At 42.5% G+C, this 22,258-nt stretch overlaps 1 protein-coding gene across 1 annotated transcript in view; it reads left to right on the top strand.

Annotated features, from left to right (window-relative positions):
• The window catches only part of LOC147662925 (uncharacterized), a 468,727-nt gene that overhangs the window by 418,383 nt on the left and 28,086 nt on the right, over positions 1–22,258 (top strand). The window contains exons 19-22 of the mRNA XM_086950793.1: positions 10,207–10,292; positions 11,414–11,510; positions 20,471–20,553; positions 20,895–20,985. Coding sequence (XP_086806919.1) covers positions 10,207–10,292; positions 11,414–11,510; positions 20,471–20,553; positions 20,895–20,985 — 357 coding nt within the window. The remainder of the gene's footprint in view (positions 1–10,206; positions 10,293–11,413; positions 11,511–20,470; positions 20,554–20,894; positions 20,986–22,258) is intronic.

Genomic DNA, 22,258 nt, shown 5'->3' on the forward strand with positions numbered 1-22,258 from the left:
AATTGGAAGCCCCAAATTGACATGCTGGCCCTCAAACTTACAATTAGCTGGTGTATTGTTAAAAGAGCAGTGGCTCTCGCAGACTAAGCCTATTGCCCCAGCCTAAAGATTTACAATTCTAAAATCAGTACCTCAATACTATATGGTGCTGAACTCTGGGGCTTTGAGGACCTATCATCCTTGGCACTAGTGCAAAACAAATTTGTGAGAACATTAATAGGCCTCCCGCAATCTACACCACTCATCCCCTTATATCTAGATTTGGGTTGTCACAGCATAGAGGACTTAGCCCGTTTTAGACCCATAGCATTCTGGAGAAGGCTTCGGACTACTCCTGAGCTTTCATTATATGCCAAGGCGCTCTCTGAAGTTAGAGTGTTGGGTTGCTCACGTAAGATCTCTTGGTTAAACAACATAAAAACCATCTTGATTAATATGGGGATGAGTATTTTGTGGGAGGACCCAGCCGACAATTTATTTCCATCAAAAAGGGATCTCAAGGCAGCATATTGGAATATGGTTAAAACAAAGCGCTTTTCAACCCTCACAAGGCCCACTCTGGTAAAGGAATTTTTTGAGTTTAAACATGAGATTAAGCTTGAAACCTATTGGGACCTCATCACCAGACCGAAAGATAGGAAGTTGTACCACCAGTTCAGGGTGGATTCACTCCCTATGAAAGATCTTATTAGTAGATGGCACCCCCCAACGGATGACACATTTTTTTCATGTCCAGCCCAAACTTAGACACTAGCACATATTTTGTTTGTTTCCTAGCCTATAAGTCACCCGGGAACAAATGACTCAAACCTATTTGTATGAACCTACGCATAAGATTAGCTATGGAGGCACTAAGGATTTTAAAGACAAACACTCAGGAATCCATTGAGATTGCCGTGGCAAAATTCTTGAGCTGGATGTGGGTTATCCGAGCTAATAAGTTGAGGGTACAATAGTTTTGCCAGTCTTTGTGTATGTGGTTTTAGACATCATGGTCTGGTGCTGTTGCCCCATTATTTTTGGTAAACGTTATCGAGGAAATGACTATCCCTTGCCGAAATATGGGCCCAGTAGTACTGACAAAAGATAGGGAGGATCTGTTTGTCACTTATTTCTTGTTTTAAGTATCTTATACATTCTCATCAAATAATTTTTATTATGTTTTCACATTATGTGTTTTATACCATTGTGAATTTATCGTAATCATATTTTTTTAAATACATGTTCATATAACCGTGGTTTTAAAAAAAAGTCTAGATGTACGTGGAAATGTATGAAAGCTTTTGTATTATGAATTTTCCAAGTCATTTTTAATTGTAGATGTATTTTGTCTTTTATGATTGCGTCAATCGAAATAAAGACTATATTGATTGATTGATTGTAGTTCAGTCTATAGAAAATTTTACTTAAGACATCGAGTTCTACAAGGTGTACTAATCACATGTCATCCATGCTGGTAGGCAGTATATTTTAATAGTAGTTGGTCTGGAGAAGCACAAACTCAGGATTTAGAACGTATTGTTTGGGTTTGGCTTTACTAATAAGATTGCATTTCTACCCAAATGAACCCTTTTTAGCAACATTAGGATCATGAAAGACAGTGGAAAAAAACATAATATTCTAACCTGTACCATGCAGTTTGCATGCAGCTCTGTGATGATAGTTCATAGCTCACTGTGCTATATTAGGATAATAACTTATGAACTGCAAGTAACAAAAGGATCTCTGTGACAAAAGCAGTAGTAACACACTGAGCCTTCCACATAAAATAGAGTTCTGGGATCTGCATGGTACACGTTCTTTCTACCCTGTCTACCTTTGATGAGTCAAAACTGCCACTAGACAAAACTCCAATCTCTCCCCAATAGATATATTGATCACCAAAGTAATTTTGACATTTTTACTGTTTCCTTAAAATTGCTGGACACTCAAGGAACTCTGCCGGAGGTGTTTTTAAACGCCTAAGCCGAGCAGTCCAGACTTACTGTTGGAAACAGTAGAGGTGTAGAAAACGTGTTTTGTATTTTAAAACACAATAAATAATTCACAATTAACTCAATGCCCAATCCAAGTTATCACTTTTAAGAAGAACATGAATTTCCTTTATATATAGTAAAAAAGGTTAGGTAGAACTATAATGCACAAAACAGAAGGTGAAAGCACCTTCTGAAGTTAGGCTATGACCTTCCCAAACACTTCTATAGCTTTATAGATTTTATAATGTGGGACTCTATGGCCTTTCCTTCTCTCCTTCCTTTTCTCCTTTCCTGTCTTCTCTTCTCTCTATTTTTCTCCTTTCATTCACTCCTATCATTTAAGGCCTTGCCTAGGCAGCGCATGCCTATCTCTTTGAGACATGCTGTAGGTGCAATGTGGACTTTGAGTACCTCCCATCTTTTTCACTGGTTCCTGTTACTGCCCTTCGTAAATGCCTACTTTTGTTTGGAGAATCCCATGGAGACTGCCCCTTTTACGTGTGTTCCTACTCTTTTTGTTAATAATATTACTCTGTGTGCACTATTTTTTTGTTTTCCCTCTGCTCGTGTTTATGGATTGAAGTTATTTGGTGCTTCACTCCAACACAGCATTTCTTTTATCAGCATGCCGCCAGACGCCCTGCTTCATGTTTCATGAACTGCACTGGCCGTGAATCGAGCGCTGTGCTGATAAAAGAAAGGTATGCTACGCATCCTCTTTTAACATCTTACTGGTTTTTGGTTTTACCTTGAAATATTGCCTTTGCTTTCTACATAACCTTTTTTAATCACACATTCTGTAAGCGCTTCTTCTATCAGCATGGAGCAGGGCACTGCACTTAATGTTTCATGAAGTGCAGCAGCGATGAAGCAAGCACCGTGCTGATAAAAGAAATGTGTGCAGCCACTTCATTTGCTTTGCCTCCTCTTTTAGAATTTTATTGGTATTTACTTTCTACAGAGGGCTTTTTTAATTGCACATGACCAGGGCAGCACAGGATCTGAATGTTCTGTAACATGCTTCCTATTTCACTGAGACTGTTAGAATTGGGGGTCTCTGGTTGGCACAGGTATGCACTTGTGACAAGCAGGGACCCTCTCCTCTAGTCAGGTTAAGGAACTCACTCCTCAGAATAACCCCTGCTCACCCTCTAGGTAGTGTGGCGCGAGCAGACAAGGCTAAACTTCAGGGCGTTAGAGGTTAAGCATTTATGATCACAAACAATAATAAAAACTACCCACCACAAATGGACACCAGGCGTAGTTTATGTATAAAAATACATAGGCTTTATGTAAAAATATATATATAGATAGATGCACGCTTAATACAAGACGAGTATAATGTTTTTTAAATGAGGCCACAGTACTTTAGCTGTAAAGAGTTCTTTCAAGTTCTTTAAAAATGCTTAATTCACGAGTTCTTTCAAGTTCTTTAAAAATGCCTAATTCACAAGTTCTTTCAACTTAAACACGGTCCCCCAACACTTAAAGAAAGATTCCGTTCTTTTGGCAAGGTTTGTTCAATGATGTGCGCTTTGTAGCTCTCTGGCGTGATCTGTACGAGTAGAACAGGGAGGCCCTACCAAGTCCCACGCGCCTCGCGGTACTCTGCGTACGGCGCGGCTGGCTTGCAATGGGGTATGAGTCGTCGGCCTCAGTGCGACTCGTACCAAGGGGATAGAACCAAAAGCTTTCCAAATAGTACGCGCCTCGCGGGCACTTCAGTCGGGGGCGCGACGCACGGTGTAGAGCGGACCAGAGGCTCTTGAGTACACAGGGCGGTGCGAGTCGAAAGCTTCAGTGCGACTCGTACCGCGTTGGAAACAGTAACCAAGGAAACAGCTTTGCAAAGTGATACGCGCCTCGCGGCGAACAGTACAGGTTCGAGGCGTACTTCTGTGGCGGACGAGTCGTACGCTTCAGTGCGACTCGTACCGCGTTTGGGAACAACAAACATGAAACCAGCTCTGCAAAGTGATACGCGCCTCGTGGCAAACAGTACAGGTTCGAGGCGTACTTCTGTGGCGGACGAGTCGTACACTTCAGTGCGTTGGGGGTGAACCGTAACTTTGGGTCTGCAGTGGTGTAGTGCTTCCAGGCAGGCAGGCGCAGCACGGGACCTCTAGTACGGACCGTACTGGAGGCTCTTCACGGTGTGGCGCGGCCTGTCAGGTGCAGGAGGGCAGAGCGGGGCGGCCGGGTACGTCTCAAACGTACGGGCCATCCGGGGCTTCAGAGTGTGCTCCGATCTGATTCTGGCGGGAGGGGTGAGGTGCGCACAGCGCGCTCCAAGGCAGGCGAGGTGGCAGAGGGGCGAGCGGCCCTGCGCAGCGTAGGGAGAGCGGCTCAAACTCAAGCAGGGCTCTCACCAGGCAGGGCGGCCTTTCACCAACGTCACGCCCCAAGGAGGGGGCGAGGGCACACCAGAGATCATGGCTCCGGCGAGGGGGGAACACAACAACCCAGCAGCATTGGGCAAAGGCAGGATGAGCCCAATGGTCCCGGGCTCAGTTCAGGGGGGCAAGCTCAAGCCCAAGCCCTTGGAGATTGTTTCAGGCACAAGTCTTTTCTAGTCTTTTCCTCTCCTTTCTTCAGCAAGGCACCTACTGCAGGCCAGTGCCCCAGGTCAGGGACAGTCTTCCTCCTTCAGCTTCTCCAGGTCCTTCTAGTCGGGCAGAGGTTCTTAGTGGTTGAAACAGGATCTACTTTCTTGGGAGCAGGGCTCCTACTTTTATACACCATTTATTTTGTTCTTGTTGTGGTGGCTCTGGCTTCTTCCTTCAAGGTGCAGGGCAGACACATCAGAGGTGGAGTCAGCATTGTGGTGGCAGAGCACAGCCCTATTCAGAGTCAAGGGGCACTCCTCCCACCTATCCTGGGGGTAATCCCTCTATTCACCACCTGGAAGCCTAGACTGTCCCCTGGAATCCCCCAGCCCCGTCACACACAGAAACCAGACAGCAGATACACATCCTAGCAGAGGCGGGCTGAAATGGTCAGGCAAGCAAATGCTAACTTTCTAAAAGTGTTGAAAGAAAGTGACGCTAGTTGTGACCTTTCCTGTTGCACTGCGTTAGAGAAAAAGAAGTATTCTAAGTGATACAATATTTCTTATTTAAACCAGGTGCTCCATAGTAAACCAGTTTCTTTTAATAGATTGTACTCATCATTTTCTTCATGCGTATTTAAAGTCAATCCGGAGACAGTTAAAATTCACTGGATATTTTATTTCTGCATTTTCAAACGTTTTCTGTTGCTAATCCAAGCTTTTACATCAACGTGTGCTTTTAACAGCATTCCATAAAACCCAATGCGTTTCGAACCAATAGGGTTCTTCGTCAGGGGTTGCTGTAAAAAAATGAATTAAAAGCTTACACCTTAGCCATCTACCCAAGCATCCCCATCCTTAGCTACCCACGTAGTGTCCCAACCAACGTAAAAACAAAAACGCTACAAGATCTCCTCTGATAAATGCATAATGAGATCAGCATGCGGCTTTCATTCGGTAAACAGGTTTATTTGCTTTATGTAAAAGTGACAGGTTGTTTTCAGTTAGTTGCAAGTAATGTAAAAGTATGTTTGGGGACTGTGGAGGGCACTTTTGATAGATTTGGTTACATTTCATCAGTTGCATTTATCAGAGGAGATCTTGTAGCGTTTTTGCTACAAGATCCCTGAATGTCCCTCACACACACACACACACACACACACACTGTGCCCTACACTTCGGCAGCCTTTACCCTGTTGCACTGTCTTTAGTTTGACAGACACAATCGCCCTACAGTTGGGTAAGACATCAGAACTGGCTGAATGTGTCACACAATGCCACAACATCCCAATCCATGCCGCATAAATCCACTACACACAACTCATTTTAACATCTCATAATAACATGCCACACAATTCTACTACACATACTGCTCTGCTGCATATCATTTCTTTTTACTTTAGAAATCTTTATTTCGACCGTTTGGTCATAAAAGAAACATGTACAATACAGTCACATAGATTCCGACACAGTCATAAAAACATCAGTGCATACATTTAAAATCATAGCCAGACAATGCAAGTGATTATTAAAAAAATAACAATTCTACAATCTACCCAGCAATTTTTAAAAGACGACTACGCGTGTGCCAAACATTCGTAAAGAATTTGGAAAGTGCAAAGACAATTGGGCCGGAAGCATCACTTTTCAAAATCCTGTACATCGGTCCGTATTCCCTGCCACCCAGATTCTTGATCAAGGGCAGTAGCCAGTATTTTCTTGCTGCCTTGTATGCTGGGCAGAAAAAGATCACGTGCAAATCGTTCTCCTCTTTGTCAGCACAAAGAGGACAGAACTTGGTGGAAGGGACTTTTGACCAGGTACTGCAAAAGGACCGTAATGGGAGTGTGCTGTATCTCCACTGGAGGAATAACTTTCTAGAGAGTATGGGGTAAACAGGGTCCAAAGCTTTCTCAAATGCATAAAGATCCTTGGTTTGCAAGAATATAGAGGATAGGGACCCCTCCGTCTGAGTAGCTATAGCCCTTACCCTCTTGTGCTCGTGGTACAGCTTCGCCAATGCTCTCTTGGAGATTCTTGGTGCTGTATCTGCTGGTACAGTCCACAATTCAGGGAGCCCCATATCAATGCAAACTGACTGGATATTTTGGACCCAGGGGATACTGAGCACCTTAGGATGTTTTAATAATTCGACCAGTTCCGCCCTATAGTCGGCGAGATTGTCGCTGCTCCATAGCCTGCGCCAGAAGGCAATGGGTCTTAGGCTTATCTCGTCGGCAAGTGGTCGTAGCCCTAAGTCAAGCCTCAGGGGGAGAAGGGGTGTGCTGGGGGGAAGTGCGGTAATTTGCCTTAAAAACTGTTTTCTGTATGTGACAAATTCCGACATGGGATGTGCCCCCACAATTCAGCCCCATACAAAATAGCCCCCCTTGCCTGTGCCTTATATATCTGAATTAGGGCCCCCAGAGGGCGGTAAGTCGAACCGGTCATCATCCGGGAAATACCCCCGGTGGTTTGTACTAACTTAAGGTTAGCCCTAGTTTGATGGCTCTCCCAGGTCATATTTTCATTTAGTGTCACGCCAAGATATTCGAACGTGGCTACTCTTTCCAGTCGTACTACTCCCAGCAGGGGGTTTGGGCGCTGTTTAGTGTTTGGGTTCAATACCATATGTTTAGTTTTTGAGGCACTGATTTCCAACCCTCTATCCTGGCAGAAGGTCACAAAAGCATCAAGTATCTTTTGAATGCCCATTTCACTCCATGCCACATAATTACAAACCAATAAATTAAACTCCACATTATTCAACTCCGCTCCATGACATTGAATTCCACTTCACTTAATACCGCTACGCTCTACCCTTCTTTCTCTCTCTCTCACACACTCTTTCTGCTCCTCTGTCTGGAGTTCATTCACTTTTCGTGCAAAAACTACCTTTCCCTATCTAGTTTCTTTTCTATCTATTCTGTGTAGCTGTCACCATTATCTATTCACAATGCCACAAAATTCCACTACACAAATCCACTTCTCACCACACAATTCCACCCCACATAATTCCACAACTAAAAATTCCAATTCATCCAACATAATTGCACTCCAAATCGCATACATCCACTACACTCCAAACCAAAACTCATGTGTAAAAGTCATTCATCTACTAAGCCAATAGCTCTAACTATCGCAAATGTGAGACCAATTGCACTTCAAATGCTTTTTTCCTTTGCTTCGCCTTCTCATTCTCTTGTGTTTCTCCTTTCCTTCTCTTCCTTTCTTTGTCTTGCTCTTTCAGACTTTCTAATATTTATCCTTTCATTCTCTCCTTTCTCTCTTCCGCCTTTGCTTTTCCTCCTTTCCTTCTTTATGTTGTCTCCTCTTCTTTATCTCATTTCATTCTCTTCTTTATCTCATTTCCATCTTTTTGAGAAATGTTTTTATTGATTTGTCATGAAGAACAAACAGTGCTGCAATAGTATATAAAGACGGCTAGTGTACATTAAAGTTTAAGGCAAACAATACATCTTATACAAACAATCATGGTATTGATACTAACAAACAACCCTGCAGCAATCAGTGGTATACAAGCAGAGTAAGGGATGAAGGAAGAATCAGCTCAATTATCCAGTAGCAGCATCCTACACAGTCAGGTCCAAGGTCAGAAGATCTGCTCTGAGAAGCGCCCAAATGTCTTTAAGCCTGGAGGGGGGAGGTTGTAGAGAGGCATAGACTTCACTGGTAATATCCCAATACTTCATATCTTTCAACCAATCATCAGAAGTGAGCAGTGCACTACTTCCCCATAATAGAACTACACGTCTTTTAGCTAAAAGCAGGGCAATAGCTTTGAATCATCCAAGTCCAGGGTTCAAGGGTTTAACATACCCCAGGAGTGCCATAAGAGGATCAGAATTGATAGCATGTTCTAACATAGAAGAAATTAGAGCAGATATGGTAATCCAATAGGTCTGAACAACAGTGCAGTTCCAGCCAGTTGAGATGTACAAAGTCGGCATGGTCAGGTGTGCATCGGGGGCAGTGAAGCAATTGCATGGGGTCGTAATGCACCTGGGCCTTGGGAGCAGTGTATGCCTTATTAATTAATTAATTGTGGTTTTTGTAATGCGCTAGAATCGACTCCCGAAGGAGTATCTCTGCCCAGTAGACCACTGGGGAACCCGTCCTGGCTTTCCCTGTGAGATGGTTCCTACTGGGTATCTCCAAGGTGAAACCAGGCATCCCCAGCGTATGTGGGGGGCCGTTGTGGAGAAAAGGCAAGCTAATGCCCAGAGTTGCCGAGTGTGATCCCTGGTTAGAGTAGGCACCGAGATGAGAATTATCGAGTCCGCTGACCCTGGTCCACTACCCTGCCGCGTCGGGAATTAAACCCTGGTCCCGGGCCGTCCTCTGCTCTTGGGTCTGCCTCCTCTAACCAGTGAGCCACACCACTCCACTAGGCAAGAGTGATAAAGATGGGTCACCAAATTTAAACTGAATTGTAGGAAAGCACATGCACTAAAGTGCTGTGAAAATGAGCTCCCAAGTCCAGAATATAAGCTAACAAAACCTTGTGTGAAATAGGGCTTGGCGAAATTTTAATCAATAGGATTCTGCGGAGCTACATAAAAACTCAGCAAGATTCTGCTGAGTTCTCCGAGCAGGCAGAATTTGGCATATCGCACTGCTCGCTATAAAATCAGCATGAACAGCACCATGTAATGCACCAGAAGGCACTGCTTCTTTCTGCCACTCACGTAGATTTTGTACTCGAGCAGCAGCTTTCTCAACGCGAACGGTTACCACCTGTCTCGACTGCCGGTGTTAAGATATTTCACCCGGAGGCGTTCCAGCACCTGAAAACTGCGCTAGGGGACACAAATTCTCTCTTGCACTCACCAACTTCATGTTGGTGAGCACTGCGGGAGAAAAAACTCCAGCCACAATGTGGTTGGTGGAGTTTTGCCAGAACTGGGCGAGTGGGCAAAACTCTGCTCACTCAGCCAGCGAAGCTTAATTTTCGCCCACCCCAAGCGTGATACAGCATACAAGTCCCTTGTAAAATGGGGGCAAGTGATGGAAATTATATGGTGGGTAAATAAATTACAAGCATCAATTGGATTTCTAAGAAAAATCTATTGGTAATACTAATTCTGTTTATTGGCACCACAAAATCAGCATGGCAAAGTACACACCAGCAATTTCTTTCAGTTGATTAATTTGTTAATTTTTTCTGCATAACATTGTCATTATAACAAAGCATATAACATTTTAAATGTTATTCTAGGTAGTTTCCATAAAATCTTTGCCTGCAGTCATTATTGATGGGCTGTCACACTTGGTTTCTCCATGTTTGGAGAGCCAAGAGTTACAGATAACAGTCTCCACCATCATGGAGTCTGGTTTCACAGAGTTCTGTTTTAACGTTTAGGGAGATGTGTAGCAGATTATGGAAGGGGGAGTGTATGACAATAAGTAGGGGCCTTCACCACTGCGGCAGCTGGAATGACTGCAGTGTCAACTTATGGGGGCCTAGGATGCCGCATTTTAGTCTTCGCCATGTGAATCCCAGGGAAACAGAATGCAAGCTGTGTCCTGAGTGTAGGTGGAGGAAATGCCACAGACCTTAAGTGTGTAAATTACAATCCTTTTTGCTATTAGAACATGATGCAATCTCCAGAAAGAGAACAGTCAACTAAGAACCCTATTCACTCTTCTTTCTTTGTCCAGGATGTCCTGTTGATGACAATGGCATTGAGTTTCCTATCGGGCAGATTTGGTCCCCTGGAGATCCCTGTGAAATCTGTATCTGTCAGGTGAGTCACTAGGTTCTCCTAAACACAGATAAATGAGTGTAGTAACTATTCTATTAAGAGTTTGTGATTGTAACTAGGCCAGTAACACCCTAGAAAGGAATACAAAACAATTGATAATTTTGCCTGCCACAGTGCAAAGAACTAAAAGGCAACACAGGCGACATTGAGTCTACAGATGATTGGGAATAGAGGACATTGAGAGTAAGTTCAAGGAAATGATGTTTGGAAAATTTAGAGTCTTGAAGACAAATGAAACTGGGTAAAACCATAACAAAAACTTCACATAAGGAACATTGTACTGGAGTAGAATAATGGGGCAACAAATTACAAGTGGATCCCTGATGAAAGAGTCATAGATGGGGTTTCAATAAGATTGTGTACTAAGAATTGAAACTCTTTGAAAGTGTTTGTGAAATGTAGGTTCACAATGAAGCCCCATCTATGAGTCCTCAGGATACATTTAGAAATTTATGGGAATTAAATAAACAACACTGCATACACTGTGGGCTAATAACCCACTTAGGAGCCTGTAGGGTAATGGACACCTGGGGACATATTACACAAAGTGCCCCGGGGGCGCAACAAGCGTTTATGCTCACGTTGCACACCCCAGGGTACTTTGGTATTACAGAAGGGGACGCAGACACTTGTGTGGAGCGTTCTGTAATACCGATAGTGCACATAAAGCACCAGTGCTATCTTCAGGGGGCGTTCCCTCATTTGCATGGGGACGTACCCAATGCAAATGAGGGAATCCCTTTTTCTTAGTGCCCACGCCGTATTACAGACAGGGGATGCAGAGGTAAAGAAGCTCTCAGGAGACTAACTGACAGTGCGCTATTTAGAAGGGGGCGCACTGTCAGCGCGCCCCCTGAGAACAGCCCTCTAGAGGAGGGAAAAGGGGGTCCTATGAACCCCCAGACATCCCCTTGCGACGGTGCAGTCACATCTTTCAGGTTGTAAAGTACAGGTTTCAAAAGAGAGAGCATCTGTTCCTAGGGTGGGAGTTAATGAATCATGAGTGACTTCAAGAGGAGGGTGAGTGTTGTCACTGAGGGTTATTATTAATGGTGGCTGGTGATTTGATTGTATCATACACCTCTAATTTATTTTGGTTTCAGGCAGACAGTTCTGTGGCTTGTAAGAGAACGGACTGCGTGGAGACTTGTTCACATCCAATTCTAGTGCCAGGCCAGTGCTGCCCAGACTGCTCAGCAGGTAATTCAACTTCAGGCAAAGACAGCCAGCAAGTGTGTGAGGTTATCAGCCGTGTTTTGCATCGCCAGGGGTACTGCATATGAGGAACGGCTACCAAGAGATAAGCACACATTTCAGTCTCTCCCAAGTCTGAAAGACATAGATTGGCACATTTAAAAAAAAAAACATCTAATGAGCCTGTGAAAATATATTAAAGGTTTCTGGCCTTCCATGTTTAGTTTTTGGCATGTCAGTATTTTGCAGTTAAAACATGTATTTGTTTTTAGTTTCAAGAAAGATGCTTCAAAGTCATGGTAATGTATTCAAAGAATAATACCTTAATTAATATTTCACTGTTCATGATTCATTAAAACCACTATAATCATGAATAAAACATATTTTTTTAGAATCGCATATCATTTTCACTATTTTCATAGTGTGAAAAGTAATATGAAGCTAAAAACAACAGTTAATCTAAAAACATGTACAACATCCTTTGGTCCAGACTTATTAGGGCTTTGTGCCAGTGCTAGAGTAATTCCAAGGGGGTAAAATGATACATGCTCTTATTATCCATCTCTGACAGTGGTGCCCTTTTTACAGCGCCAAAACGCTTTGCGCAGTATTGTGTCAAGTGAGCATTATTGGTGGGGGTTCAACACAAACACCCAATTTTTAACACAATACCTAATCTACTAAGATAGTCAAAAACTAATGCCTACTTAATGCAGGTGCAAACAAAGGAAAATGTGATCGCTTCTTAACAAAAATAGAAAAGAGGCACTACATGTGTGTCACATCCAATGCGTGGGACCCTTCTGAGTTTTTCTACACACTGGAATTTGTAACGGAAATGGTATGCCTCCAGTACAAATCTTATGCTAGTCAAAAAATAACCACCTCTCAACCTCTGCTTTATGCTGTGCATCGTGCAAGGAAGGATAGTTTGAATATATAGCACAATTAAGGGAAGGGAAAGGATAGGATACATCATAATAATGTGTCAGCCATATCCTCTCAAGATACTAGCTAATATCACAACACCTGGCACAATATAACTGGTGCACTGGTAACAGATACCAAGAGAACCAAGGGTGGGTGACCCATGGTCTTGCCTAAAAAGGACCAGGGCCCTCATTCTCTGAAGTGACATGCTTCATCATCAGTCTCTCATCACTTTTGAAACATCCAGTTCCACATGGTGGGCTTATCCTGCAGCTCCTTTTTGAGGAAGAGAGAATAATGTGCAGCTATTCAAAGAGGAAGTCCAGCGCAACAACGAGTAAAGGGAGAGTGAAAGATATTTGTGTGAGTTTCAATTATTCCCTTCCTATCAAATGGTTAAAAAGACTGCTAGAAGGACTGCTTAGCATGTTGAACATGTTTCTGCCCTCTGCGAGAGGATCGTTTTGGTCCCAATCATTTGTCAGAACAGAGAATAGTGATTCCCTTATAGTCCCAAACACTCACCTGTTGATTTAGTCTGTCAGTTAAGTAAGGTGTGTGAGGGAAAACTAGAAAAGAAGTACACCTGGTGTATCCTGAAAGACGATCCGTTTGGCTGTGAAAGAATTGGTACATTCAACACTAGGTACTTCTGACAGGTTTGTTATGTCCCTTCGGGAGTCAACTTGCATCGTCCTTTTCATGTATGTCTGAATTTGAACACAAAGAAACGTGCTTGTAGTCACTTCACACATTACCCAAAACACAGATGCACCATATCACAATTACCCAGACACCCAGTGGTGCATATTGGCTGTAGCATCAACAACATGTGTTCAACATTCTTGGCCCTGTAATGGGCCTCCTGGCTGTGATCAGTGTTTTTATTGCTTTTGGTAGAGGAGAAAAAGTGGAAAATTAAAATAATGACTCTGTGATGCGACCCACGTATTACTCTCAAGTGGGCCATTCTCTCACATAGCCTATCCACTACTTCTCTGCACTCACCCCTGTCACAGCTAATCCTTCTGTCCACAAAGCACTGATCCAACCCAATGGTAAAGGGGGAGGCCATAGGCATTTATGCTGCCCAGCGTATTCCAGCAACATCATTACCCCGCTGTCCATACATACCAACATAAAACTGATAATGCACAATATCATTTTGAATTGATGTTCATGCTCAGCAGCGCTGTTTTGGACACAGGTGAAATTGTACCACCATAACCCCTAATCATTGTGCATGTACATCTGTCTCCATAAAGTTTAGTTTTTGATTTTATTGAACCTCAATGTTCCTTAGATGAGGAGTGTATCAAGAGTTGGAGCTCGCTGACTTATTGTTCTTCAAAAACTTTAGTTTTATCTGGCCCATTGGAACTTTAAGGTCCCACAATAGGGAATCCCATGTGTGTATATCAGTCAGAAATCAGAAACCAGTAGCAAATTGTTACTGACTACAGTCGTAATAATTGTCTTGTTCCAAAATTATTTGCCTTAATTGATCTTCGGACTCCAATCTCCACTTGCACCCAGTATTCAGCCTGTCATTTTACTTCTACTTCCATTGAACAAAGCAAGTGTGCTTCCCATCCACTTGAAATTTTGCCAACATCTCTACCTGCTACTTCCCGGCAGCATTTCCAACAACCATGGCTATTCTTCCTGTGATAGACCTTCCACCAGCATCAGCTCCATATGTTGTCATATTGACTGACGTGCCTAGGCTCTTAGTAACCAACGTAGGTGGGATACTTCAAGAGACATTTTTATGGCCAGGCGGGTGAGCGACATTGGGGGCAGGGGCTTGCGGAAAAATGGAGATGTTATTGTTGTAAATTTCCGCTCGCCAAAGATACTCCAGGAAATACTGTACAAAGCTAGAATGGGAATGGTCAAAAATAGTTCCATCAAGATAGTCTCCCTTGGCTTCTTTTATCAGCACTTGATGAGACAACCAGGAACCTCTGGTAGTCTACTTATCAGGGACTCTGCACCATCTGGACCCCTCCATTTGCTATCACTCCGCTTGTCCAATAGATTAATGCCTAATACATGTACCTCACTATATTGCCCCATATTTACTATATGTAAATAATGTGCACGAAAGGAATTTGTTGACTAGATTCAGGATGGGGGCGTTTCGGTGATTAGTATACTTTCCCTTGGGTCAGTATTCTTCGGAATCTATTGCTGTCTGCCCTTGTGATGAACATTCGAGTCAAACCATTTTGTCTTTTTTTTGTCAGTTTTATCTTCCATTTACCAGGAAATTTGTATTACCTCTTTTGCGCAGACACAAATTTTCCAAGTGCAATGTGGCTTTGTATTTTCTGCAGCAACTCAATAACCATGGGGTTTGCTTTGCTGTTGGGAGCTTTTTGAAGTGTATTTTAGCAAAGAGAAAAAGCATGATGTTTTATTTCCAATGCACTTTACCATTCCCCTGTATGGATTGTATCTGTTTTGCTGCTAAAATGTCCACCCCTGCTGCTAACTCCTCTATAGGATTGATTTTTATTATTCATGTATTATTGGTTATTTATTTGCTGCTATTGATGGCTGCTGTTGTCTTTTGCACTATTAGATAATATCTGCTGCTACTTATGAACCCAATCGCTTTGCATTGTCACTTTAGTTCCGTGAAAAATTACAGTATGTGCTTGCTGTTGTACTCTTTTTTAAATAGAAAATGAGTTTTGTATTGTTGAGACGTGTATGATTTTTTATATGATGTTTTTAATATGGTATATCTTTTATGACCTGTCTTCTGGAGGACGAATAAAGAAAGAATTGATGGAGTGATTGCCTTCATTGTGTTAGTATTTTATCTAAAAGAAGCAAAAGTTCTTACTGCTCCGAACTTTCCCTAATTGGTTTATATAAATTTACCACCTGACTCCTTCTTTCTAGTCATCGCTGCTGAGCAGGGAACAAATAACTTCTCTGCAGCACTGCAAAAAAGCCATTGTAACAAATGTATAATCTAGAACTGCATCTCTTTGACACAATGATGCATTTTAAAGAAAGGGACATCAGTCAATACTCTGTCATTTTAAGCCCTCTTGATCACAACAAACAAATTACATAAACATTGCTTACCTCTTTACTTTTTATTTTGCATTGAAATAACAGCAGAAGGGGTCCTCCATAAAACATTCAACCATTCATATGTTTCTAGCCATACGCCCCTGCTATATATATATATATATATATATATATATATATATATTTTTTTTTTAAGCAAAGCATCCTCGATGTGAAAGCGCACTCCAACACCAGCAAAGTTTTCAAGGCAGAGCTGCTTTTATTCATGTGCAAAGTATATTTTCTGTAGCCTTACGCGTTTCGGGGTTCCTGTCCCCTTGGTCACAGGCATTAAGACATGTAATGGAGCCGAATTTAATTTAAACAAGCATTTTCTGCACGTGACCTGTAAGTGATTTTCAATTGGCCATCTGTGATTACAGCACCATGCTGCATGCTGGTAATGATAGTTCGTGCTGCTTTAGTAATGAAAATGTCTTGCAAAGTGTTTACCTGTAGTAGGCTCTGTTCCATTACACAAATTGAGTCCAATTCACAACCCTCCAGTGGGCCCTTGACACGAAATGCAGTTTTTTCCAGAGCCAGCTGGTGTTCCATAACCGGAGACTGCGGACATTTCCTGTGTCTCCAGATGGCCCTCAGACATCAGAAACGGTGCGCTTTCGCGGTTGGAATGCCACCGCATTCCTCATTTTTTTAAGCAAAGCATCCTCGATGTGAAAGCGCACTCCAACACCAGCAAAGTTTTCAAGGCAGAGCTGCTTTTATTCATGTGCAAAGTATATTTTCTGTAGCCTTACGCGTTTCGGGGTTCCTGTCCCCTTGGTCACAGGCATTAAGACATGTAATGGAGCCGAATTTAATTTAAACAAGCATTTTCTGCACGTGACCTGTAAGTGATTTTCTATTGGCCATCTGTGATTACAGCACCATGCTGCATGCTGGTAATGATAGTTCGTGCTGCTTTAGTAATGAAAATGTCTTGCAAAGTGTTTACCTGTAGTAGGCTCTGTTCCAGCCGCGAAAGCGCACCACCTCTCACGTCTGAGGGCCATCTGGAGACACAGGAAATGTTCGAGGTCTCCGGCTGATGGAATACTGGCTGGCTGTGTAAATGACTGCAATTCATGCTAAGGGCCCACTGGAGGTTTGTAAAATGGACGAAAAATTGCAATGGGACAGAGCCTACTAAAGGTAATACTAAAAGCAAGACATGAAAAACGTTACCAAAACGTCATGAACTTCCATTACCAGCATGCAGCATTGCGTTGTAATTGAATGTGGCCAATTGAAGAGCTTTTAAAAGTCACGTGCTGCACATGCCTGCTTTCATAAATCTGCCCCATTTCTTGTCAATTGCCTGTGACCAAGGGGACTGGAGCCCCGAAACGCGTAAGGCTATGGATTTTAACCTTTTACATGAATAAATGCAGTCCTGCCCTGAAATTAAGCTGGTGCGTGAGTGCGCTTTCATTCGAAGGATGCTTTTGGAAAACGAAATTGAGGCGGCGGCATTCCAGCCGCGAAAGCGCACCACCTCTCACGTCTGAGGGCCATCTGGAGACACAAGAAATGTTCGAGGTCTCCGGCTGATGGAATACTGGCTGGCTGTGTAAATGACTGCAATTCATGCTAAGGGCCCACTGGAGGGTTGTAAAATGGACGAAAAATTGCAATGGGACAGAGCCTACTAAAGGTAATACTAAAAGCAAGACATGAAAAACGTTACCAAAACGTCATGAACTTCCATTACCAGCATGCAGCATTGTGTTGTAATTGAATGTGGCCAATTGAAGAGCTTTTAAAAGTCACGTGCTGCACATGCCTGCTTTCATAAATCTGCCCCATTTCTTGTCAATTGCCTGTGACCAAGGGGACTGGAGCCCCGAAACGCGTAAGGCTATGGATTTTAACCTTTTACATGAATAAATGCAGTCCTGCCCTGAAATTAAGCTGGTGCGTGAGTGCGCTTTCATTCGAAGGATGCTTTTGGAAAACATATATATACATATATATATATATATATATATATATATATATATATATATATATATATATATATATATATATATATATATTGTGAATTACATCTGCAAAATTTTTACTAATACTAACTCCCTTAATAATGCCCGCCATTTGGCCATAACCAGGCAAGCATATATATTATTCACAAATATGTTTTAAGAATCGTGAAATGGGCTTGTTTCACAATAATAGCAACTGTTTGATTGAAGTGCACTTAGAAAGCTTTAACCACTATCATTTACATTTGTGTTTATAGAGATTATGAGACTTCTTAAAGATGTGTCTCTCTTCTGATGTTTGACCAGCCAGGATGAAATTTGCATTCAAGTTCATCACCTGGTACTGCAGCAAGAGGTGTTGCACTGACGCGGTAACATAGCACCATCACTCACACCTGATTCTATTATATAAAGTATCTTGGACGGTTGAGATTGGAACCAATGTTTTACAAAGAAATTATCCTTTCACATTCTGCATACTGTATAGAACCAATGTCAAACCCTGCATTGTGATAAGTCACTGTCAGTCCATAGGCGAAATCATATATAGATTTCCATGTCATGTTTAATTATCCGGAATTCACATACACCTCAAGATTCAGTTTGCCATTCACTAGGTCAAACCTGTGTGGACAAAATGTGTGTGCACAATCTCTACATTTGCAGATCCATGCCCACTACATATTAATAGTAAAATGAATGATCACCAGTCTGCACTATCAATGACTGCAAATGATTCAAGTTTAGTTAATTGACATTCAAGCATACATAAGTGCCAGATGCTTTTTCACTGGCACAAGGGCATTGCATCTGTGGAATACCTACCAGCAGGTTTTAGAGCAAAAATGTCCACAATCAACCAGGTTTTCAGGTTGTAATTATTGTTCTGGAAAACAGTAATCCTGGAGAGTTGCAGCCTCTATATGATCTTTGTGGACTTAAAATCGGCTTTCGATTTAGTTCCCAGGGAGAAATTATGGGTTATTCTATTAGATTTGGTAGTGCCCCCATACTTATGCCACATTCTGAAAAGATTGCATGAACATAACTTCCCCCCCAAATCAGATTTGGTAAGCACGGAGAGCTCACTGATCGTATGCCTATAGAGAGAGGTGTGCGTTCTGGCTCCGACCCTTTTTTGTATTTTTATCAATGGCTTAGTGGGGGCCTTGACAGCAGGAGGGGATATAGATGCTCCTAAGTTAGCGGGCCACAAGATACCTGCCTTGATGTTCGTAGATGATACTCTCATGCTGTCGAGGTCACCGATGGGCATACAAAGGGCTTTGGACATCTTCCACTCATTTTGCATGAATAAGGGCCTGAAAATTAACACTCAGAAAACCAAATATATAGCTTTCAATGCAGGGCACTCAAAACGACCCAATCCCCAATTAGTTGGGGAATTTTTAGAGAAAGTCCCAGAATGTGAATACTTGGGAATGTCTCTAAACGAGAAAATGGAGTGGGGTGTTCAAATTAAGAAGGTTTGTTTTAAACTGGCTCAAACATCAGGGGGGCTAGCAAAACAGCAGAGGAAGTGTGTTCATAAGATGCTGGGGCCGATGCTGGAAATATATAAGGCACAAGCCAGAGGAGCTGCCTTATATGGGGCAGAAATATGGGGTCATCGGTCATCTGAACAACTTGCTAAGATCAAGAACTCCTTCCTCAGACAACTTTTAGTACTTCCCAATAGCACACCACTTACCCCACTCCGAATGGATCTTGGAGTTAGCCCAATTGCACTGGAGGTTGCCCTCAGACCCCTGCTATTCTGGCGCCGCTTATGGAGCACCCCAGAACTATCTATGTATAGAGAGGAACTGAGGGAAGTGGCAAACCTTAATGGAGCCAGTAAAATATCTTGGCTTACTCACATCAAGAATTCCTTGATATCCATTGGAATGGGAGATTTATGGGACAGTGCTGAAGCTAGGTGTCCGTTAACACCTAGGAAGGTTTTGATAAAGAATTTCGAGGATCATAATCGTAACCTACTACTGAGGGGTCCAAGGACAGGTACACTTACAACATCTTTCCTATAAGTTAAATTGCAATATAGCTTAGAACCTATCATGGACGATATACAGTTTTCTCTTGCGAAAAAACTTTATTTGCAGGTCAGACATGGTGTACTTCCCTTACGTGCCGTCACTTATAAGTGGGGGGGCAGCTCCACAAAAGATTGACCGACCTGCAATAAATGTACGGAGACTGACCTTCATGTACTGTTTTTTTTGTCCAGCATATAAGAAAGTAAGAGATCACTGGTTACGACAGCTATGTAGGAATCTTGGAACTTCCCATTGTTCACAGGCTTTTAGGATCCTAAAATATGATAGTAGTATGCCTATTGCATATTCAGTGTGCCACTATCTGTTTTCAATGTGGTGTATACGCCAAGCAGTTTTAAAGAAAGAGCAAGTCCAACTAACTCACCCTACTTCCCCACTATGACCCTAGATTTCGCCTTTTTAATACTTGATTTTGTATAGAATGATTGAGATACTTGTATTTGTTTTAGGATATTTATTCTATCTTACAATTTTTTATCGATCAAATATCTTAATGTGTATGCTTAATGTTAATGTTGAAAAAGCTGTATTGATTGCACAGTATTTTCATGTTTTATTTGTGCTTTTATTGCCTTATTATGCCGAAATAAAGTATCTCTTGAAATTGATATTTGGAACAAGGCGGTCAATTGAGGAGTCCATCTACTGCCAGCACTTACCTAGAGAGATAGATTGCACAATAGCAGTATTTAGGTCTGGTACTGTTAAGTCTTCAGACTGTGACCAGAACATATCAGGTCTTGTCCCTAAATCTTGTCGCTTATTCTCCAATAGTGACTGAGCTACATATTGTTTTACTTTCTGCCATGGGTTTGGGTTGCGTAGATTATGATAGCTGACCTGCACTGGAACAGTAAGGATCCCCTTCTTTCTTGTCTTTTCTCAGGCTGCTCTTATGGTCGCGCAGTTGTTCAGAACAATGAGAGCTTTCCATCACCCTTCGACCCCTGCTTGACCTGCATCTGCCTGGTAAGTAGGCATTGTCATGCTGTCTCTTCCTGGAGGTTGAAGCAAATTATAGCATTGCAAGCCTTACACTTAAAGAGAGCCTGGCATCTATTGAGAATTGTAGTTATATATTTTCCCTTTGGTTGACTGCTGTTTTTATGATTGGGCCATCTTTTTATGGTTGGCCTTCTTCAAGATAAGAGCATTAAATGTGCTGGGCTATGTCATCAGTTTCTTCCCTGTGATAACCAATATGGATATTTGGAGCACAGTATTAGATTTATCCCACTGTGCGAAATGTAGGTTTTTTAAAGTTAGGAGTAGAATTGACCTTCTTCCCTTCTCCTGTCTTTTTGCTGCAGTTCGGCACTGTAGCATGTTCACCCCTTGAGTGCACAGTCAGCTGCACGTACCCATTCCATGCAGAGGGCGAGTGCTGTCCTGTATGCAGAGGTAAGTGTCACTGTTGCCCCTATTTTATATGTAAGCCTATAAGCTGTCTTTTTAAATATGAAGCAATTTACATCTGCCTTATAAATGCTACTTCTTCCCTGTATTTAGGTGTAGGCGGTCAATTTAGGTATTGGCAGGGCTTCTGCAAAGAATCTGCTGTCAGAAATCTTCAGCCACTACAACAGGGCTGTGGCTGATTGCTAACGCCATTCACCACCAGCTATATTATGCCATAAGGCCTGCCATATTTTGGGTGGGCTATTAGACACAGAATTTTCCTGTCTTGGTCTGCCATGCAGCTGGCCTTGGAGGTCAACAATACGAAAATTTTAAAAATGCCCAATGTCTAGGGAGAAAATTCACTGCCTATAGGGGACATTTTTTTGTAAAGATCTCTTCATGGTATGGAGATAAACAAAAGAACAATAGAGAATACACAGTACACAGTTTGGCATCAAAACGAACATAGGAGTACAGCATCCAGGACCCTTCCGTCCCAAACAAACGTTTCATTAGGTAACTGCCAACTTTGGACCCCCAAGGTGGAGAACATTATGATTGGCACTTACAATGGCAGCACATATATCACCACGGTAGGCATTCCATTTTCCCCAGACTTTGGCCCATTTATTCGGACCGCCCCTACCTTCATAGACCACTCTCCCCGCCAGCATGCACCAATCTATATCTCACTCCCAGTCACTCTAACTTGGGTCCAGCTCTGCCGTCTACATTCATGCAATGTTGCATTTAGCCACCATCAACACCATAGTCATCTTGATCTGCTTCATTTGGGTAAGGTCAGTTGCATCCCAAATATTTAGGAGGCACCACTTTGCCAATACCTCTTCGTGTCCCCAAACTCATTATTCAGACAAGTGACCACAGATTCCCACAAGGACTGAAGGACTGGGCAGCTCCCTGTTATGTAGAAAAACTTCTCCACTTGACCACATTGTCTGCTACATGGAGCGGTCTCTGTCCTACTCATCTTCACCATGGTAGTGCATTTTATTATAACTTCAATGCAGAATTTTTTGTTGCACTTAAAGAAACCTTGAATGCATAGCGACCTCTCTGAGAGACGCTAGGGCCTCAGGCCATTCAGCATCTCCAAAACCCTAGATCCCTATGCCAGTGTTCTCATGGATGTGCCAGAGTATCAAGGGAATTCTTAATCAGTTTTTATAAGTGACAGAGATTGCTTTCCTGACCATATCGCTGTCTAATAATCTGTCTTCGAGTAGGGATGATTCAGAGGGATCCTTGCCTT

Source organism: Lissotriton vulgaris, unplaced genomic scaffold (assembly GCF_964263255.1).
Source record: "Lissotriton vulgaris unplaced genomic scaffold, aLisVul1.2 SCAFFOLD_919, whole genome shotgun sequence".
Classification (NCBI taxonomy): Eukaryota; Metazoa; Chordata; class Amphibia; order Caudata; family Salamandridae; genus Lissotriton; species Lissotriton vulgaris.